The sequence below is a fragment of the Ctenopharyngodon idella genome, chromosome 18, assembly GCF_019924925.1.
Source record: "Ctenopharyngodon idella isolate HZGC_01 chromosome 18, HZGC01, whole genome shotgun sequence".
Taxonomy (NCBI): Eukaryota; Metazoa; Chordata; class Actinopteri; order Cypriniformes; family Xenocyprididae; genus Ctenopharyngodon; species Ctenopharyngodon idella.
Genome location: NC_067237.1, coordinates 30,554,098 through 30,573,703, shown reverse-complemented (window position 1 = coordinate 30,573,703; position 19,606 = coordinate 30,554,098). Strand labels below are relative to the sequence as shown.

The 19,606-nt window shown below is 36.6% G+C and overlaps 1 protein-coding gene across 2 annotated transcripts in view; it reads left to right on the top strand.

Annotated features, from left to right (window-relative positions):
* Positions 1-19,606, top strand: part of otogl (otogelin-like) — a 56,335-nt gene that overhangs the window by 22,540 nt on the left and 14,189 nt on the right. For both annotated transcript variants that reach the window (XM_051869826.1, XM_051869824.1), the window contains exons 25-45: positions 2,603-2,741; positions 4,990-5,124; positions 5,276-5,422; positions 5,512-5,631; positions 6,802-6,918; positions 7,298-7,454; positions 7,776-7,802; positions 7,911-8,084; positions 9,035-9,313; positions 9,776-9,893; positions 10,997-11,076; positions 11,196-11,902; positions 14,262-14,439; positions 15,466-15,608; positions 15,699-15,722; positions 15,810-15,902; positions 16,191-16,374; positions 16,762-16,979; positions 18,338-18,479; positions 18,612-18,797; positions 18,889-19,101. In XM_051869826.1, coding sequence (XP_051725786.1) covers positions 2,603-2,741; positions 4,990-5,124; positions 5,276-5,422; positions 5,512-5,631; positions 6,802-6,918; positions 7,298-7,454; positions 7,776-7,802; positions 7,911-8,084; positions 9,035-9,313; positions 9,776-9,893; positions 10,997-11,076; positions 11,196-11,902; positions 14,262-14,439; positions 15,466-15,608; positions 15,699-15,722; positions 15,810-15,902; positions 16,191-16,374; positions 16,762-16,979; positions 18,338-18,479; positions 18,612-18,797; positions 18,889-19,101 — 3,581 coding nt within the window. The remainder of the gene's footprint in view (positions 1-2,602; positions 2,742-4,989; positions 5,125-5,275; positions 5,423-5,511; positions 5,632-6,801; positions 6,919-7,297; positions 7,455-7,775; positions 7,803-7,910; positions 8,085-9,034; positions 9,314-9,775; positions 9,894-10,996; positions 11,077-11,195; positions 11,903-14,261; positions 14,440-15,465; positions 15,609-15,698; positions 15,723-15,809; positions 15,903-16,190; positions 16,375-16,761; positions 16,980-18,337; positions 18,480-18,611; positions 18,798-18,888; positions 19,102-19,606) is intronic.

Sequence of the window (19,606 nt, the reverse complement as noted above, 5' to 3'; positions counted from 1 at the left end):
TTTGTCTTTTTGAGGAGTATCTATGGCAGATATTTGTGCAGCTGCTACTTGGGTTTATCCCTGTATTTTGCCCTCCTCTAAAAGTTCCACATTGCTACCCCTCATACTGTCAGATTAGCAGTTCTTCAGGAGCAACCTTGACTATTTTTCAGGTGAGTGGCATTCCTCATGACTATGTTGGTAGGAGTCATCCTCTAGTGCTTAAAGGGTTAGTTCACCCAACAATGAAAATAACGTCTTTTATTACTCACCCCCATGTCGTTCTACACCCGTAAGACCTTCGTTCATCTTCGGAACACAAATTAAGATATTTTTTATCAAATCCGATGGCTCAGTGAGGCCTCCATAGACAGCAATGGCACCAAACTTCCAGAAAGGTTCTCAAAACATAATCAGTTCATGTGACAAGTATCTTTTGTTTCGATTCGGTCACTGAATCGAAACAAAAGATTCGAAGCAGTGTTTTGAAATCGGCCATCACTAGATATTGTTGAAAAGTCGTTATTTTGTTTTTTTGGCGCACAAAAAGTATTCCCGTCGCTTTATAATATTAAGGTTGAACCACTGTACTCACATGAACTGTTTTGAATATGATTTGAGTCTGGATCTTGAGAAGTTAGGTGGCCATGCTGTCTATGCAGGCCTCACTGAGCCATCGGATTTCATCAAAAATATCTGAATTTGTGTTCCGAAGATGAACGAAGGTCTTACGGGTGTGGAACGACATGAGAGTGAGTAATAAATGATTGTGAACATTATTTTCATTTTTGGGTGAACTAACCCTTTAAGCACTACCTCTGACGGTCAGGAGGAATGAAACAAAATGCTAGTTTTGTAGGTAACTGTGGTTCTGTGAGTTCCAGATGATGCCAAAGTTATTTGTCACTCGAAATGTTCTAGAAGGGCGTACAAAGACTGAATGCTGAGCTAATGTGGCTATTACCCTCGAGGCTCAACCTATGTCACTACGTGACATTTTTGGTATATTATCTCGACCTATCTAGCTGACACTGCGATAATCCACTAGTGCCTAAGCACTGCCTCTGGCAGTCATCCGGAATTCACAGAACCACAGTTACCTACGTAACTAGCAATAGGTAGCACTTTAGAATACTGTTCCATTGATGAATAACTACACAGGAACAAATGAGTAATGCAATATTAACATTCTAGTAATTATTATTAACTGACAAAAAACTCTAATTAACAAATTAGTAAGTAATAGCGCTCAGTTGAATGAGGTAGTTCACTATTAGCTGATCAGTAACTACTATTTTTTTCATAACTCCCAGAGGACTACTAAGAACGACTATATACAGGTTCATAATTAATGTGAATAATGCATATTGTGCAATTAATTTGGTAACACTTTAGTTTAGGGTCCAATTCTCACTATTAACTAGTTGCTTATTAGCATGCATATTACTAAGATATTGGCTGTTTATTAGTACTCATAAAGCACATATTAATGCCTTATTCTGCATGACCATATTCTACATCTCTTAATCCTACCCAATTCCTAAACTTAACAACTACCTTACTAACTATTAATAAACAGTAATTAGGAGTTTATTGAGGCAGAGGCATAGTTAATAGTTAGTTAATAATGAGAATTGGACCCTAATCTAAAATGTTACCATTAATTCTAAAGTGAAGATCATGGTACCCCACTAGCAATGACTCAGGTATTACCAAATCCTTTAGAAGGAACTACTAATTGGAACAGTTTTCTAAAGTGAAAAGCATGATAACTCCCTAGTAATGACTGAAGTCATTGTAAGCTTTTGAAGTTTTTGTAAGGTTTTGGATAGTAATGACTCAATTGTTACTACTTCCTTCTAAAGGAATGACTAATTATTTGGATCAGTATTCCAAAGTGAACATCATTGTTACCCTCTAGTAATGACTCAAGTGATACCAAATCCATCAGAAGCAATTACTATCCAAAACCTTACAAAACACTCAAAAGTTTATAATGACTTCAGTCAATATTAAGGAGTTATCATGCTTTCACTTTAGAATAATGTTCCAAATAATTAGTAATTCCTTATGAAGTATTTGGTCATACTTGAGTCGTTACTAGTGGGTTACCATGATCTTCACTTTAGAATTAATTATACATTATTCACATTAATTATGAATCTGTATATAGTCATTCTTAGAAGTCCGCTGGGAGGTATAAAAAATAGTAGTTATTGATTGGCTAATAGTGAACTACCTCATTCAACCTCGGGTTGGGTTTGTAAACGCCATTACTAATTAGTTAATCAGAGTTTCTTGTTAGTTAATAGCAGTTACTAGAATATTATTGTAATATTAATGTTAACGTTACTTATTTGTTCCTGTGTAGTTATTCATTAATGACAGATCAGTATTCCAAAGTGTTACAACAGGAATAAATTAAATATAAATTATATTCTATATTTTCAAACATTTTGTCCCAAAAATGATATATGTCCTCACAAGTCAACGCCAAAAATTCACGCAATCACACATTATAACAAAATCCACTTGAAGACCGATGAAGGCCATGGTCAGAGCTTTATTCCAGAACGTGATCAATGTTTAAGTAATGTTTCTTTTGGTCTCTCTCTCTGTCCAGTGTGTGTCATCGTGGGTTCTTTAACTGCACATATTCACCGTGTCCAGCAGTGTGTACCATTTACAGTGACCGTCATTACCACACATTTGATGGCCTGGAGTATGATTACGTCAGTGACTGTCAGGTCTATCTGGTCAAGGTACTTCCTGACTCTGTGTGTTTGTGCCTTTGGGCACACTAGCATAAAAGTGCCAAAAAGTAAAAGGGTATTGAGTCATAGACATTTAAGATAGATGACATTTGTCCTTTTTGAGATTCATAGGCAATGGCAAATAACCATGGCCAATTCTTTTATTAACTATTAATAAAGTAAATATAATAATAAGTAAATATTGTGTGAAAGAAGCATTCATTTAATTTCAGAAATGTTATGTATGTACACTACTGTTTAAAAGTGAATGGTCAGTAAGCTTTGTTTATAATGTTAAAAGAACTGTTTTATATTTGAATATATTTAAAAATTTAATTTATTCCTGTGATGGCAAAGCTGAATTTTCAGCAGCCATTACTCCAGTCTTCAGTGTCATACTTTTGAATGGTATGTGTTTACCATTATAGGGTTACAATTACAATTACTGTATATTGTCCACCCTCCACTTTAGACATAGCCATCAGCCATTTAAAAACCCCACAATGGTCAATGATTAATGATATTACCATGGTTTCTCGACTTGTAACGTGGTAATAGTGCTTTTTTGTGAGGGTAAGCTTAAGTGTAAGAGTAACTGCTGTAATCGGTGACGATTGCTTGCCTTGTGTGCTGGTCTTAGGACCAAGTGGAGTGGTGCTTACCACCTTGTCTTTAACAAAGAGTGTGTTTCACCAGTTGAAAGTGTTGCACCTTTAAACCGAAGAATTTTTAACGAATGGCCAAAGAGTGTGCGTGCATGTGCACTGTGCGCTCTCACACTTTGCGGACTTCAGTAAGGACGTATAAAGTAGCAGGAAAAGAGATCTGCTTCTACCGCCCTTAATCTTGGGAAAATCAGAGGGGATTTTTAATTAGAACAGGACTGTGGTAATGGAGCCAGAGTTAATGTCAGTCCCAGCACAGAAACTCAGCAAAGAGCCGCACATAACAAAGAGCAATCTGTTCCCTATCAGCCTACGCAATGCAACCTGCTACTGCCCTTAATGACTGAGAAAGTGTGTACAGGTATGCGTCTGTGTGTGTGGTTTGTGTGTGTGGTTTTTGTGTGTGTGTGGATGCTTAAGGTGCAGGTGAATAGACTTTGGTGTCTCCTAAAGGCCATTGATTCTCTGAGGAGTCTACTGATCTACCTGGGGGACAGACTTCATGACAAAAAGAAATGGCTTTAGACACACACACACACACACACACACACACACACACACACACACACACCACACACACACTATTTAAATATGATGCCTGTTTTTTTTTTTTTCTTAGAATACTTTGTCCTTTCCCAGTTTAATATGCCGAAACGTCTATAAGACATTCATAGGTTGACTTCCTGAAGAGACTAAACAATGTGGCTCTGATGTCTATGTCAGCTTCTTGCTCAAACAATGGGAATGAGATTGACGTGAGACTAAACTACCTTTAAAAAATCTTTGTGAAAAAATTCTCTTATGCTCTTATTTACTTTTATTTGATAAAAAATACAGTAAAAACAGTAAAGTATGATTGAAGTGAAGTATGTGAAGTGTGAAGTATGATTACAATTTAAAGACCTTTTTTATATATATTTTGAAATATAATTTATTCCTATGATAGCAAAGCTTAATTTTCAGCAGCCATTAGAAATAATATTTCTTATCATTATCAATGTTGAAAACTTTCTTCTTCATATTTTTGTGGAAAATGTAATATATTTTTTTCAGGATTCTTTAATGAATAGAATATTTTGTAAAATTATAAATGTCTTTACTGTCACATTTGATCAATTTAATGTGCTCTTGCTGAGTAAAGGTATTAATTTAAAAAAAAAAAAAAAAAATCTTGCTGACCTCAATCTCTTAACCCTTTAGCAATCCTGTAAAATTTGCCTAAAAAGGCATACCCAAAGTAAATTGCATGCTTTTCTTGAACCATTTGGAGTATATGCATGGTTTTGGTCTCTTTTGAAAGATATGTGTACTGCAGGTGGTACGCTAACAGGTTAAACTTGGAGGGGACCACTTAATGTACCACTTTTTTCATCCAATGGTAGATTGGGGCCTTGGTGCAGTGTGGTGTGAGAGAAACTATTGATAGTGGACAAATTCATCATATTAAACTCTCATTTTCTCTCAATTTGGCAGTTCTGTTTGGTTAACACTAGTTTCACACACTTTAAGGAAGTGTTGTTTTTCAGATGTAGAGATGATAAAGCATCATATATTGAATGCATACTATACTTGTTAATCCTGTGTCTAAATAGAGTGTTGGTGATACTGAGGTGTCCATCATGGCTCAAAATAAAGATTGCTACGAAAGTGGGATTGTTTGCATGAAGTACTTGCTCATCTATGTTGGCCTCACCAAAATCTACTTCAGTGATAACTCTGGTAAACCTGTGAGTACAAGACATAACCATCTTCAGCTGTTTAATGGCACATTTGTCCTTTCATAAACTATGTGACTGTAATTGTTTCAGTATTGTGTAATTATTCAGTATTTACTATAATCTGCATTTGATTTGAAGTGGTTTTGTGCTTGTCCTCCAGAGCTCATCTACTGTTGTGGGAAGAGGATATGAGTTTCAACTCTGGGGTGCGGGCTACTACACTGTGGTTCACTTCCCTGCTCAAGATCTGACCGTTTTATGGGACCGCAAGACAACTATCCATATTCGTGCTGGACCCCAATGGAAGGTCAGAGGTCATTCTCTATTAATGAGCAGTATAATGTTGCACTGTATAAACCATATCTCTTACTATAATGTATTTGGCTGTGTTTTTAGGGTCAGATGAGTGGTTTGTGTGGAAACTTTGACATGGTAACAGTAAATGACATGACCACAGCCGGACATATGGAGGTCAGCAATGCACAGGCCTTTGGAGACAGCTGGGCTGTTGGACAGGTATGAAACCTAGCTTTAGGATACTACTGTGAAAGATTGGAGTAGACTAAAGCCCTGTTTATACCTGGTATTAAGATGCGTTTTGTACACTCTCTTTTGTCCACTTTCAACTACTTCTGTCCTGACTTCTTCTAAGGGGAGGGTTGATTTCTTTTAAGATCTTTTGATCTAATGTGAAAAATAAGCTTGCACAATCTCTACATATGTACGCGACCGGAGACAATGAAAAAACATACGGAGCGCAGCAGCTTTCGTTCCTGCTCTGACAGCCGCGAAACCACGGCGAACGCTGTGAGTTCATGTTAGAAATCAGGAATGGTGAGAGAACATTGTGCTTGGTACATTTTTCATCTTCAAACCAAACTTGGGTCTTCAGCCGACTAAGTTTAAATATCGTCTGGCTAGCGCACTTCCCATAATGTTTATGCATCAGGTCAGTAGGCAGAAAGTATGTGGTCTTTTGTGGCTGTTCGACCACATGAGCGTTTACACTATGAAAGCAATCCGGTCGAATGTGTTTTCGACTACCTGGAAGTGGTCGAAAGTGGAAAAGCTCAAAATGTTTTAGACCCCGTTTACATCTGTATTTAGCGTCGTCCACTTGTGATCCGATCAACCAAAACCCATCTTAATACCAGGTGGAAACTGGGCCTAAATGTACACTACCGTTTAAAAGTCTGGGGTCAATAAGACTTTTTTTAAAAAGATATTAATACTTTTTATTTTGCAAGGATGCATTAACTTGATCAGAAGTGACTAAAAACTTATATAATGTAACAAAAGATTTCTATTTCAAATTAATGATGTTCTTTTGAACTTTCTATAGCTTTGGAATAAATTACATTTTAAAATATATTAAAATAGAAAATTTTCAATTGTAAATATATTTTACAATATTACTACTTTTACTGCATTTTTGTTTAAGTAAATGCAGCCTTGATGCATTGCATTCAAAACATTTCAAAAACATACAAAAAATCTTACAGACACCAAACTTTTGAATGGTTGTGTATCCTTATAATTTACCATGGTTACCATAGTGTCTGCTATGGTCTTTTTTTTACTACTGTAAAATCATAATAAGTGTACTGTACACCAGAGTTACACTTTGCTCTGAAGTTTACACTGACTAAACTCAAATAATCTTTTAATTATGTGTGTTGTGTGCAGTGTGAGAGTGATTTTGTAGTTCGCAGACTGTGTGAAGGAGATCTCAGCCGACAGCCATATGCTAAGCGAGAGTGCGGCCTCCTCTACAGTGACGTATTCGCTCCATGTCACAATGTGGTGAGCCGCTCTCCTCTGGGGTTTAACAACACATTTGGCCCACAGATAAAAAGGCCAAGTCTTACCCACAGGCTGGCAGACTGCATCAGATGTACACACATACACATACACACACACACACACACACACACACACACACACACACACACACTGTCTGCGATGAACAAACTGATAGAAGCTTTGAGATGGTTTGCATTTCAGAATCTGGCCACTAGAGGGCTGTGTAGGTTTGAAAAGCTAGAACATTACACCATCAACACATTCAGGTTCAAGTAAATTGTCCTGAGTGTGGGTTGCATTACCATTTGTGTTTTTGACTAGCTATTTGGGATTTTAGATATCCATGTATTGTGCGTAACTAATCCTTGTGGACCCCCAGGTGGATGTGACCTGGTTCTATAAGAACTGCCTAACAGACACCTGCAACTGCAACCGTGGGGGGGACTGTGAATGTCTGTGCACCAGCATTGCAGCATATGCACACAAATGCTGTCAAAACGGCGTCACGGTGAACTGGAGATCCCCCACCGTGTGTCGTGAGTACAAGCACACACAATGAACCAAATGACCTTTTGACCCAGTCGCGCTGTCTGTCATTGTAGGTTAATACACATAGACAAACTGACATTTCTAATGCAAAACAAACCCAGAATGCCCGTTTGCTGTCAGGATCTGTTTATATAATCAGAGTCTAATTCTACATTCTGTTTCAGTTGCAGATTTGTCACATTGAAGAGGTTAAAATACATTGCAAATGCTGTTTTATGTTGCTTTTTTTGCTAGTAATGTTGAACTAATGCATGCAAACTCATGATACAGTGTGATTGCCGCTAATACAAGTATGTTTCTTTTAACAGCATATGACTGTGAATATTACAACCAAGGTGGGAATTATTTATTTTGTATATATATTTGCCTAGAATAATTCTGGAAGCACCTTTTAGCACCAGAAAATCTTTCCCTAACCATTTTATTTATTAATGTGTATTTAGTGTTGGGAGAGGGTCCGTTCACTCTGTCCAGCACAGAGCAAAATGACTCAGTCTGTGTGTTTGGGGCAAACGTGAGCAGTGGTGAAGTGTTTCCCCTCCTGAGGACCAACGCTCAACCCAGCACCATTTTCCACTTCATGATCACAACTGGACTATACAAAGACCGAGCTTCCAGTGAGAACACACTTTTCACTTCAACAACAAAACAAAAAAAAGCTAAACAAATGACAGGCAAAATAGACTGAAACTAAAATGCACTTTGGCAGCTGGGTTTGTAGTAAATGTTGCTCCACACGAGCTCCATCTCTGCAAGCACTGTAAGTTTGGGTCATGCATTTGATAATGCAACATGTGGCAGCCATCTTTCCAAATTTTTTATGAGAATTGTTTAATATTATTAATATTTTGAATAAATCTGTTGTCAACAAAAAAAGAAGCTTTAATTTCTCCCAGTGGTTTCCACTAAAGTAAAAGTTCTATAGTTTAACTTCTGAAAGCAATGAAATGAAGATAGTGGTAAATGTTAAATTAGTAGTATATACTTATTTATAATATATGCTTTTATTTATTTATTATTAATTATATATATATATATATATATATATATATATACACACACACACACACACATATATATGTGTGTGTGTATATATATATATATATATATATATATATATATATATATACACACACACACACACACACATATATATATATATATTAATAATAAATAAATAAAAGTATATATTATAAATGAGTATATACTACTACTACTACTAATAATTATTAGTATTATTGCAATAATAATACATTTATACATTTAATAATACCACATATCATTATTATTATTATTGTTTGTGTTGTTTCTTTATTATTATTATTATTATTATTGTAAAGTCATATTGAATGGGGGGGGGGGGTATAGGCTTTCCTTCTTCTTTTTTGTCTAAAGCTGATCACACGTCCACATCTTAGTAGATAATGGAACAAAATTTGCCAACCTCTGAGGAAAAAAAAAAATAATAATGCTTATTAGCTCCATCTGTACCATTTGATTACAGTCTTATTTTAAATCTAAAGAGTAGCATCTACTGATATTGTGCTTGGTATTTTGCTGTATTTAGGACTTCCTCTTGTTTCACTGGAGTCTGCAGAGAGGCCCAACTATTTCCTGTGTGTTACTGGGAACCGTGGGTTACGATTGGAACACTGGCAGAATGGGGAAGAGTTTCGACGGCAGGCGACCTTCATCCACCACCAGGGCTTGTGGTTACCTGGGCGATCATCCTTTGAGTTGCACAGCCAGAAGGGCGTCTTCCTCACCCTCTCACACATGCACGCACGTGTTCAGAACTACGACAACACGTACAACTTCAAAATTAGCAGCAGTTTTATTATTGAGGGTAAGACCGGTCTGCAAATATCTATGCATATATCTGCAAATACTATTTATCTTATCATCAGGCCCAGACAGTTTTTTTTTTTCCACATTATCTACACTGAATTTGGGGGAAATTTCTGTGGAATGAATTTAAATATGGTGAAATGTTTTAAACAGAGCTGAGGGTGCTACACCCTTATTGGAAGCTGAAAATATTGAATGAGTATATAATACATTAAGATTGGATGCTGCAATTTTCCAGAAATCTGCTGAGCATTTGCCAAGTTCTGCAGGTGCAGATTTGTGTGGGCCTGCTTATCATATAAGCTCATATTACAGAGAAACTATACCTGAATAACTCCAATAAGCCTCCAAGTATCATGTGGTACTCTCTAAAAATTTACCCACCTGTTTTAAGAGTCTTTCTGTAATGTTGATGTTATTTTTGTGTCTTGTGCATGGTGGTTGTGTTCCTGGATATTAGAGAGCAGTTTTGTGATCCCTTACCGCTTGATGTGCGAGTGGAAATATCACACATGTGCCAGTCCATGTGTGAAAACATGCAGTGACCCCGATGCCACACGCTGCCAGTTTCTACCTCCGTAAGATCTTGCATGTGCTTATACTATAATAATATATACAATAGTTTTACAAAAGGTGCTTGCTAAAGGCAGATATTAGACATTGTCATGCTTCACTCCAACATGAGCTCACTAGGGGCCTCAGCAAACTTCAAGGGGGCCTCAAGATGACTAAAAAGTATTTAAATTAATAATTTATTATTAATATATTAAAATGATCAAACTCTGATCTGATTTAAAATGCTAAAAACACATAAAATGATGATGTGGACTGAAGTGCATTTCTTATATTACAATATAATAAAATAAAAATAATAAAATCCTAAAAATATTTGTTTTTTCCCTCTCAGTAACTGAAGTCATAAAAAATCATGGTTAATTAATTTAAATAATATCAATACTCCCTGTTTCTGTTCATAAAAAATAGTTTGAAAACAAGCTGCTTAATCATAATTACAGCAGAAACACAGAAAATTGTTTATATGGGTGAGCCTTCAAATCAAAAAGGTTGAGAACCACCACTTTAGGAGCATTAAAGGGATAGTTCACCCAAAAATAAAAATGTTGTCATCACTTACTCACCCTCATGTTGTTCCAAATGCATGAGTTTCTTTTTTCTGTTGAACACAAAAGAAGATATTTTAAAAAATGTTGGTAATCAAACAGTTGACAGTAGCCATTGACTTCAATAGTATTTTTTTCCTACTATAGAAGTCAATGGCTATCATCAACTGTTTGATTACCAACATTTTTTAAAATATCTTCTTTTGTGTTCAATAGAAGAAAGAAACTCATACAGGTTTGCAACATCTTGAGAGTAACTGATGACAAAATGTTCATTTTTGGGTGAACTATCCCTTTAAGGTTTTTTGACTGTGCAGTATTATCACAGCAATTAAGCACAAGTAAGTGTTGATACAGTTATAAACTGTTTATTTTTTTTTTTTTTTTTTTTTTTTGCTATTGAGAATTACAAAAAATATTACATTAAAGGCACAATATGTAAGATTTTTGGATTAAAATATATTTTGTTGACTTGATCTTTTTGAGATTCACAATTTCTTCAGGAAAAGTAAAAATCCAGATCTGTTACGTTGTCTTTCACTCTCTGATCTGGTTTATAGGGTTGAAGGTTGTTTTCCACGTTGTCCCAAGTCTATGCTGCTGGATGAAGTGACCAGGCGGTGTGTGTACAAAGAAGATTGTATGTGTGAAACAATAATTTCACAACTTTCATTGTCTTTCTCACTTTTATAAACATTTATGCACACAGTTAGATTTATATTAGCACCTGTATTGTTTCTAATGTGCTTGTTGTCGCAGGTGTGATACTATCTCCAACTCCGACTCCTTACATGTTTGTGACCCGATCAAACCAAACCACGGCGGCTCCCACCTCTGCTCCTACAACCACAACTACAACCACAACAACTCCCTCCACCACAACGGCAACACCAAGCACAGCTCCAAGCACAACTGCCAGTACTACAATCGTAACTACACCTTTAGAAGCAGATGATTTAATTGGCAGCCCAACTACACCCACATTACCACCAACCACACTCTCTTCAACGTTAGCCACAACCACACCCACTGAAACTCCTACAACTCCCTCTCCACCAACCACAGAACCCCCTTTAGTCAGCACTGCTCCGCCCACAACAACAGCCACGCCCACTCCAGAGCCCACAACATTTTTTACCACGTTACCATTAACTACCTCGACCACAGAGGTGCTGACCACACCCGAGGCCACCACCGAACCAGAGACGACCTCTCCAACCACCACCACCGTCCCGCCTGTTACAACTACCTCTTTCATTACAACTGAGACCACAACTTCAGAACCTACTACAATAGTCATCACTACGGAGACAACATCTGTCTCCATGACGACCGAGGAGCCTTCAACAACTACAGCAGCAGTTTCAACAACTTCTGAGATGATGCCTTCACCCTCTCCTTCACCTGAGACAGCCGGAATAACAACAGTTCTTCCTCCATTCCTTATACCCACAGGACCCTGCACGGTAAGAGTTTGTGTGTTAGTGTTGGTGATTCTTATTCTGATAATATTAAAATATTTTTGTTTTAGTATTCAATGATATTTATGGTATCACATTGTTGCAAGCAACCGTAAACATACACAGTGAACTTGTGAATGAATCATTCGTTGAACTGGTTCTTTTTAATGAATCATTCAAATAGTCTCACAAATCAGTTATGATCTCATGGGTTATACAACCCAAATTCCGGAAAAGTTGGGACGTTTTTTAAATTTGAATAAAATGAAAACTAAAAGACTTTCAAATCACATGAGCCAATGATTTATTAACAATAGAACATAGATAACATAACACATGTTTAAATGGAGAAATTTTACACTTTTATCCACTAAATCAGCTTATTTCAAATTTGATGCCTGCTACAGGTCTCAAAAAAGTTGGCACGGGGGCAACAAATGGCTGAAAAAGCAAGAAATTTTGAAAAGATTCAGCTGGGAGAACATCTAGCAACTAATTAAGTTAATTGATATCAGGTCTGTAACATGATTAGCTATAAAAGGGATGTTTTAGAAAGTCTCTCAGAAGATGGGCAGAGACTCTCCAATCTGTGAAAGAGTGCGTTAAAAGATTGTGGAAAACAATGTTCCTCAATGTCAAATTGCAAAGGCTTTGCAAATCTCATCATCTACAGTGCATAACATCATCAAAAGATTCAGAGAAACTGGAGAAATCTCTGTGCATTAGGGACGAGGCCGAAGACCTTTATTGGATACCCATGGTCTTCGGGCCCTCAGATGACACTGCATCACTCATCGGCATGATTGTGTCAATGACATTACTAAATGGGCCCAGGAATACTTCCAGAAACCACTGTCTGTAAGCACAATCCGCCGTGCCATCTGCAGATGCCAACTAAAGCTCGATCATGCAAAAAGGAAGCCATATGTGAACATGGTCCAGAAGCGCTGTCGTGTCCTGTGGGCCAAGGCTCATTTAAAATGGACTGTTTCAAAGTGGAAAAGTGTTCTATGGTCAGACGAGTCCAAATTTGACATTCTTGTTGGAAATCACGGACGCCGTGTCCTCCGGGCTAAAGAGGAGGGAGACCTTCCAGCGTGTTATCAGCGCTCATTTCAAAAGCCAGCATCTCCGATGGTATGGGGGTGCATAAGTGCATACGGTATGGGAATCATCTGGGTGCTGAATTGGCCTGCTTGCAGTCCAGATGTTTCACCTATAGAGAACATTTGGTGCATCATTAAACGAAAAATACATCAAAGACGACCATAAACTCTTCAGCAGCTGGAAACCTATATCAGGCAAGAATGGGACCAAATTCCAACACCAAAACTCCAGAAACTCATAACCTCGATGCCCAGACGTCTTCAAACTGTTTTGAAAAGAAGAGGAGATGCTACACCATGGTAAACATGCCCCGTCCCAACTATTTTGAGACCTGTAGCAGGCATCAAATTTGAAATAAGCTCATTTTGTGCATAAAATTATAAAATTTCTCACTTTAAACATTTGTTATGTTATCTATTTTCTATTGTGAATAAAATATTGGCTCATGTGATTTGAAAGTCTTTTAGTTTTCATTTTATTCAAATTTTAAAAAAATTTCCGGAATTCAGGTTGTAAGTTTGGTTATAAGTGAATCAGTTGAATCTGTTGTTGACTTACTCCCTGAATTGGAAGTAATTACTTTATGTCAAACTCAAGATAAACCAAATGAAAGTGAATAAAAGCTGTTACTCACGTGCACCTAAGACTCATGAGATTTAAATATGTATAGTAATAGTGAGTGGTTCTTCATACAACAACGTGTAGTTAAAGATTCAGAATCAAAGAATCATTCAAATCTCATTCCTAGTGTGTCTGTTTGCCAAGACAAACAGTTTTGCCTATTAATTACTGTTGAATCATCGTCTGTGGTATATCAGTGATGGTTTCAACAGTATTAAGTGAGAGCTGATGTCTTCCATTTCCCTCCCTGACTTGGATATCTCTTTGACACTTTCACATACATGGCCATAAATATACACATCCTCAAGATTAATCGTTGATCACTTCTACCAGCCTTAACTCCTTGTTATTGAGTCATTCCTGTCCACTTGCCAGGATGTTGACGCCTGAAGGGAAGCATCATGTGTTAAGATGTGGTACAGTAAATAATTGATGACTCTGTTGTAATACAACACAAGAACAGATCACAGGCATAAAAAAGTTGTTTGAAGATAGTTGATCAATGCATACTACCTAATAGCATCCAAAAGTGCCTTATAAAGTTGAAATACTGATGTTCTTCGGGGAAGTTTTTTTTGTGGTAGAAGGGTTTATATGCTCTGTATTTCATGAACATCTCTGTTCTGTATCCATACAGCCTCCATATTCATTGCGTGTAGACGAGTGCAGCGAGTACATCTGCTTAAATGGACAGCTGATGCTGCATAATTCCTCCCAACACTGCAGATACAACATCAGCCAGCCACAGTGCAACCTGCTGGGAACACCAATCCAGACCAACACAGACCCCTGCTGCCCACTGTGGCAATGCCCATGTAAGACATACATACTTTCAGATTTGCTCTAGATGGGAGGTATTTATGTCAGTTTTACACTACCATTCAAAAGTTTAGGGTCAGTAAGATTTTTCTCTCTCTCACGCTTTCTTTTTCTTTTCTTTTTTTTAAAGAAATTGATATTTTTATTCAACAAGGATGCATTAAACTGATCAAGAGTGACAGAAAATTTCAAATATTGCAGATAAATGCAGTTCTTTTTAACTTTCTATTCATCAAAGAATCCTGAAAAACAAAATGTATAATAGTTTCCACAAAAATATGAAGTAGCACAACTGTTTTCAACATTGATATTGATGATAAATGTTTCTTGAGCAGCAAATCGGCATATTAGAATAATTTCTGAAGGATCATGTGACACTGAAGACTTGAGTAATGAAAATTCAGCTTTGCATCACAGAAATAAATTACATCTATCTATTCACATAGAAAACAGCTATAATATAATAATATTTCACAATATTTTACTGTAATTTTGATCAAATAAATGCAGCTTTGGTGAGCGACCCCAAACTTTGAAATGGTAGTGTATATACTAATTATTATATAATAATATATAACAATATATAGTAATTAATTATTAATATTTTGATTTAGTTTAAATTTTATATTTTAAGTTTTAATTTTAGTTTTAGTAATTTTCTTTTGTGCTTTTGTCATTTTTATTAGTTTTTTAAATATATATATATTTCTATATATCTTTAATTTATTTTTTATTATTCTTTTAATTGTGGTAATTTTAGTACTTTAAGTTCAAATAATTTATTTCAGTTAGTTGGCAAGGCAATATTTTTAATTTTCATTTAAGTTTTTATCTAATATTTATACTTTATATCAGCTTTATTTCAAGTACTGAAAGGGATATTTAATAGTTTTAGTTATCAATAACTACATGGGTTATGTTAAATAAAGTGTTCATCAGAAACACCTTATCATGTTTTAACTTTTAAAGTATGTCTCTCTGTCTCTCTCTCTCTCTCTCTCTCTCTGTGTGTGTAATGTAAGGTCGCTGCTCTATAATCTCTGACCTGCGTGTGATCACATTTGATGGGAATAATGTGGCTCTGTATGATATCGGTTCTTATATTCTGGTCCACCTGCCCAGAGAGAAGATAGTCGGCCACATTGAGAAATGTCCAACCAGTGAGGTAAACCCATGCTAACACTCTACTGTGTCTGCTGTGTCTTCTAAATATGCTTCTTTATGTTTCTGTTAAATGCTTTACTTTTCCTTCCAGAGTGTGAACTACATCAGAAGACCTGTAAGTGTGTTATTAGCTATTTATGTTAAAATTTTATTCATTATAACCATATTAATCAGGGTCACAAGCTTATTTTCTTTCTGTTAGACTCCCTCTGGTGGAACCTCTGGTCTGTGTTTTAAGAAGCTGAACATTACAACTCACTCATACAGAATTATGATCAACCGTTTGGACAGAAAGGTAACAAAGTTTAGCACCTGCATGTTTAGTTATGAATCATGTTGTTGTAAACACCTTTGTTCAGGGAATGTTCTAAAGGTTTTTTAAGGAAATTATTAGCATATACACTACAGTTCAAAAGCTTAATTTTCAGCATCATTACTCCAGTCTTCAGTGTCACATGATCCTTCAGAATTCATTCTAATATACTGATTTGCTGCTCAAGAAACATTATAAATAATTCATGCATCTCGTACATCCCCTTAATCGTGGCACATAGAAGCATGAATATATGTTGTTCTGACACAGGTGTCGGTGAATCAGATTACGGCTCGGCTTCCTCTCACCAGACAGAACTTCCATATTGATGACACCGGGACAATGTACATCATTGATACACCTGGTGGGATCAACATAAAGTGGTACCACAGCACTGGCATTATGGTTCTGCAGTACACGGCTCCTGATAATACCTCCACTAGGGGGCTCTGTGGTCAGTGTGTGTCAGTATGTTACACTTTGTGAAACTATGAAATCAAACAGGACCCAACTTCCTTTCAGTATCTGTGCAAAAATCATCAGTGCAAGAAAAAGAAATTCTTTTATATTCTTTCATCAAAATGTAAACTGTTCTGTTGATGTAACCAGGTTTCATGGGTGGAGAAAAATAACCAATAATATAATATAATCCTACTTTTCACAATGCAACCAAATCCAGATAATGTATGAATATTATTTAGTTTCATTCTGAAATATGTCACATTTTGGAAGCTAAATGTGTTTTTATTTTTCTACTTTGCCTTTAATAATTCAACTCTATTTGGCGATGTTAGTGTGTTTGATGTATTTTGTTACCAACATATTTAGTTTCCTTTGTCAGGATGTTGCGATGGTAATCCAGCTGATGACCTGCGCCTGCCCAACGGGACTGTGGTCCAGGATGTTGAGGACATCCCTATGTTTCTGCACGGATGGATGGTGGATACGTCAGAGGATACAGATTACTTCCGCAGAGTGGGAGACAACTGCACCACCGGCAACTGCTCCAAATGTTTCACCATGCTCAACCAGAGACCTTTCTCTAAATGTCACCACAAGGTGCTACACACAAGCTTGAGCATGGGCGTCCCATTTACATCCATAATATAAGCTCATTTAAATAATTATAGGTTAATGTTTAAAACTAGGGATGCACCGTTACCATTTTTTAAGGACCGAGTACGAGTACCGATACTTTTTTCTAGTACTCACCGATACCGATACTGATGCCTACATTTATTAATTTCTCTCTCTCTTTTTTTTGGTGATGTTGCAGTTTTCCAAGCACAACACAGTGAGACTGTGAATGTAGGACAGCTTCTTTATTATTACTCTAATGAAAAAAGTAATAATTTTTACGTGCTTGTCACAAACTTAAAGAACAAAAATTTCACAGTGTCCTATAACCTTCAAAGGGCATAATTACCAATAATTGTTGTTATATAAAAAGAAATTTACAAATTACAAATACAACAAATACTATAGAGATACAAATTAAATAAACTTGTTTTTCAGATACAGTAGGTTTATTTACCATGTATACATTTATTTAACATATTTTGTTGTTTTATTAACATTAATGACAAAAATCGGCTACGGTCCCTTTAAGACCGAATCCATGGATGCTGACACATATCCAGTTTTCACCCAAATGTTTACGTCCACTTAAGCCATAACCGACTGTATTTACATGAGATACTCCACACGATGGACAGTTTGACAACTATGTGTGCATTTGACCATTCAGGCGCGAGGATAACTGATCGCGTGCTGTCTGAGAGAACTGGGATCGCGCGCAAGAAAGAGAGAGAGCGCGCTTCTGGTCTGTGTCATTCAGCGCGATTCCGCCTATCCCGCCTTCACTAATCGATAACGAATTGTGATTGAAAGCATGCAGTTCGCAATGTGTGGGTTGTCATCATTAATTTTGAAGTATTTCCACACCTCTGAGGCTGACATTGTTTCTGCTGCTGCCTGTGTCTCTGCGCACGGGAAATTCTGTCAGTTACGTCACGTGAGGTCCCTATTTAAAACATTAAATTTAAATGACTATAGATTAATCTTAACTCTAAAATCATATTTAGCTGGTTAAGATTTAAATAATTAAATACTTCAAGTAAACATTTGGGCCATAAAGGACTTGTTTACTATTTTTTTTACCCCATTTTTACCAATGTTATTATTGTTCAATTGTTTTGTAATAGAAATAAAGCTAAAATAATAAAAAAATATTAAATGAAAAATTACAACTTACTGTTACTTACTATTTTTAGTTATTTTGACATGTTTTGCTAATATTCTAGGGTCATTTAGAGAAATTTCATCCTCACTGGATTGTGTACCCATATATAAGTTCCCACTCACACCGTACACTGACTTGGCCATTTTATATTGAATTTCCAAATGCCATTTTGCAGGTTTCTCCAGAAAATTTCTGTGATAAGATATGGGCCGGTGACCTACATTATAAAGAGCATGAGTGTGACTTCCTGGCTGCTTATGTGGCCATTTGCTACACACATCAGATCTGCTTCAGCTGGAGGAAAAGCAACTTTTGCCGTGAGTGTGTTTACAGATACTCTACCAGTCAAATGTTTGAACACTTGTGTGACTAAATGTACATTTTTCAGTCTTAAAACTTTTGACTTGTAGTATATTTATTCACTTTTTTTGTGTTTTTACGTTTTACAGCACTCAAATGTCCTCCTGGTAAGGAATATAAACCATGTGTTAATACATGTAAGACCCGAACATGTCAGAACCGAGATTACTACGAGGAGAGCATCTGTACGTCTATCAGAGAGGAGTGCGTTTGTAAAAGCGGGACCATCCTGCACCGAGCAGACTCTGCTTTCTGTGTCACCGAGGACCAATGCAGTGAGAATGCAACACTGTGCATTTGCATGCAAAATAAAGTGCTCTTTCTTGTGATAATATTAATGTGACAATGTTATTTCTATGTGATCAGTTTGTACGGATAACGATGGTGCTCCACGTGCCCCGGGTGAGGTGTGGAATGGCTCTCTGCGTGGCTGCTGTCTGTTCAAGTGTCTGGAGAACGGTAGTGTGGTTCCTGTGGAACCCGAGTGCAGTTATGAACCTGCCCCACTGTGTGAGAGGGAGGGAGAGTATGCAGTCGACGTGCTGGAAGAAGGAGTCTGCTGTCCTAAAAAGATTTGTGGTATAAACATATAAACACACATGGATATATGCTTCTCAAATCCATCAGAAATAGTATATCATCCTGGCATCTTTGGTGTTCTGTTTTTAATATACTATGAGCTGGAAGGCAATCGTCTCTAATGCTGATGTCTCATACTATATATAGTACTGTTCAAAAGACTTTTGTTTTTTGAAAAAAAATCATACTTTTTACTTAGCAAGGATACATTAAAGGGATAGTTCACCCAAAAATGAAAATTATCCCATGATTTACTCACCCTCAAGCCATCCTAGGTGTATATGACTATCTTCTTTCAGATGAACACAATCGGAGTTATATTTAAAAATATCCTGGCTCTTCCAAGCTTTATAATGGTAGTGAATGGCACTCATGATTTTGAAGCCCAAAAAAGTGCATCCATCAATCATAAAACTAATCCATACGGCTCCAGGGGGTTAATAAAGGCCTTCTGAAGTGAAGTGATGGGTTTTTGTTAGAAAAATATCCATATTTAAAACTTTAT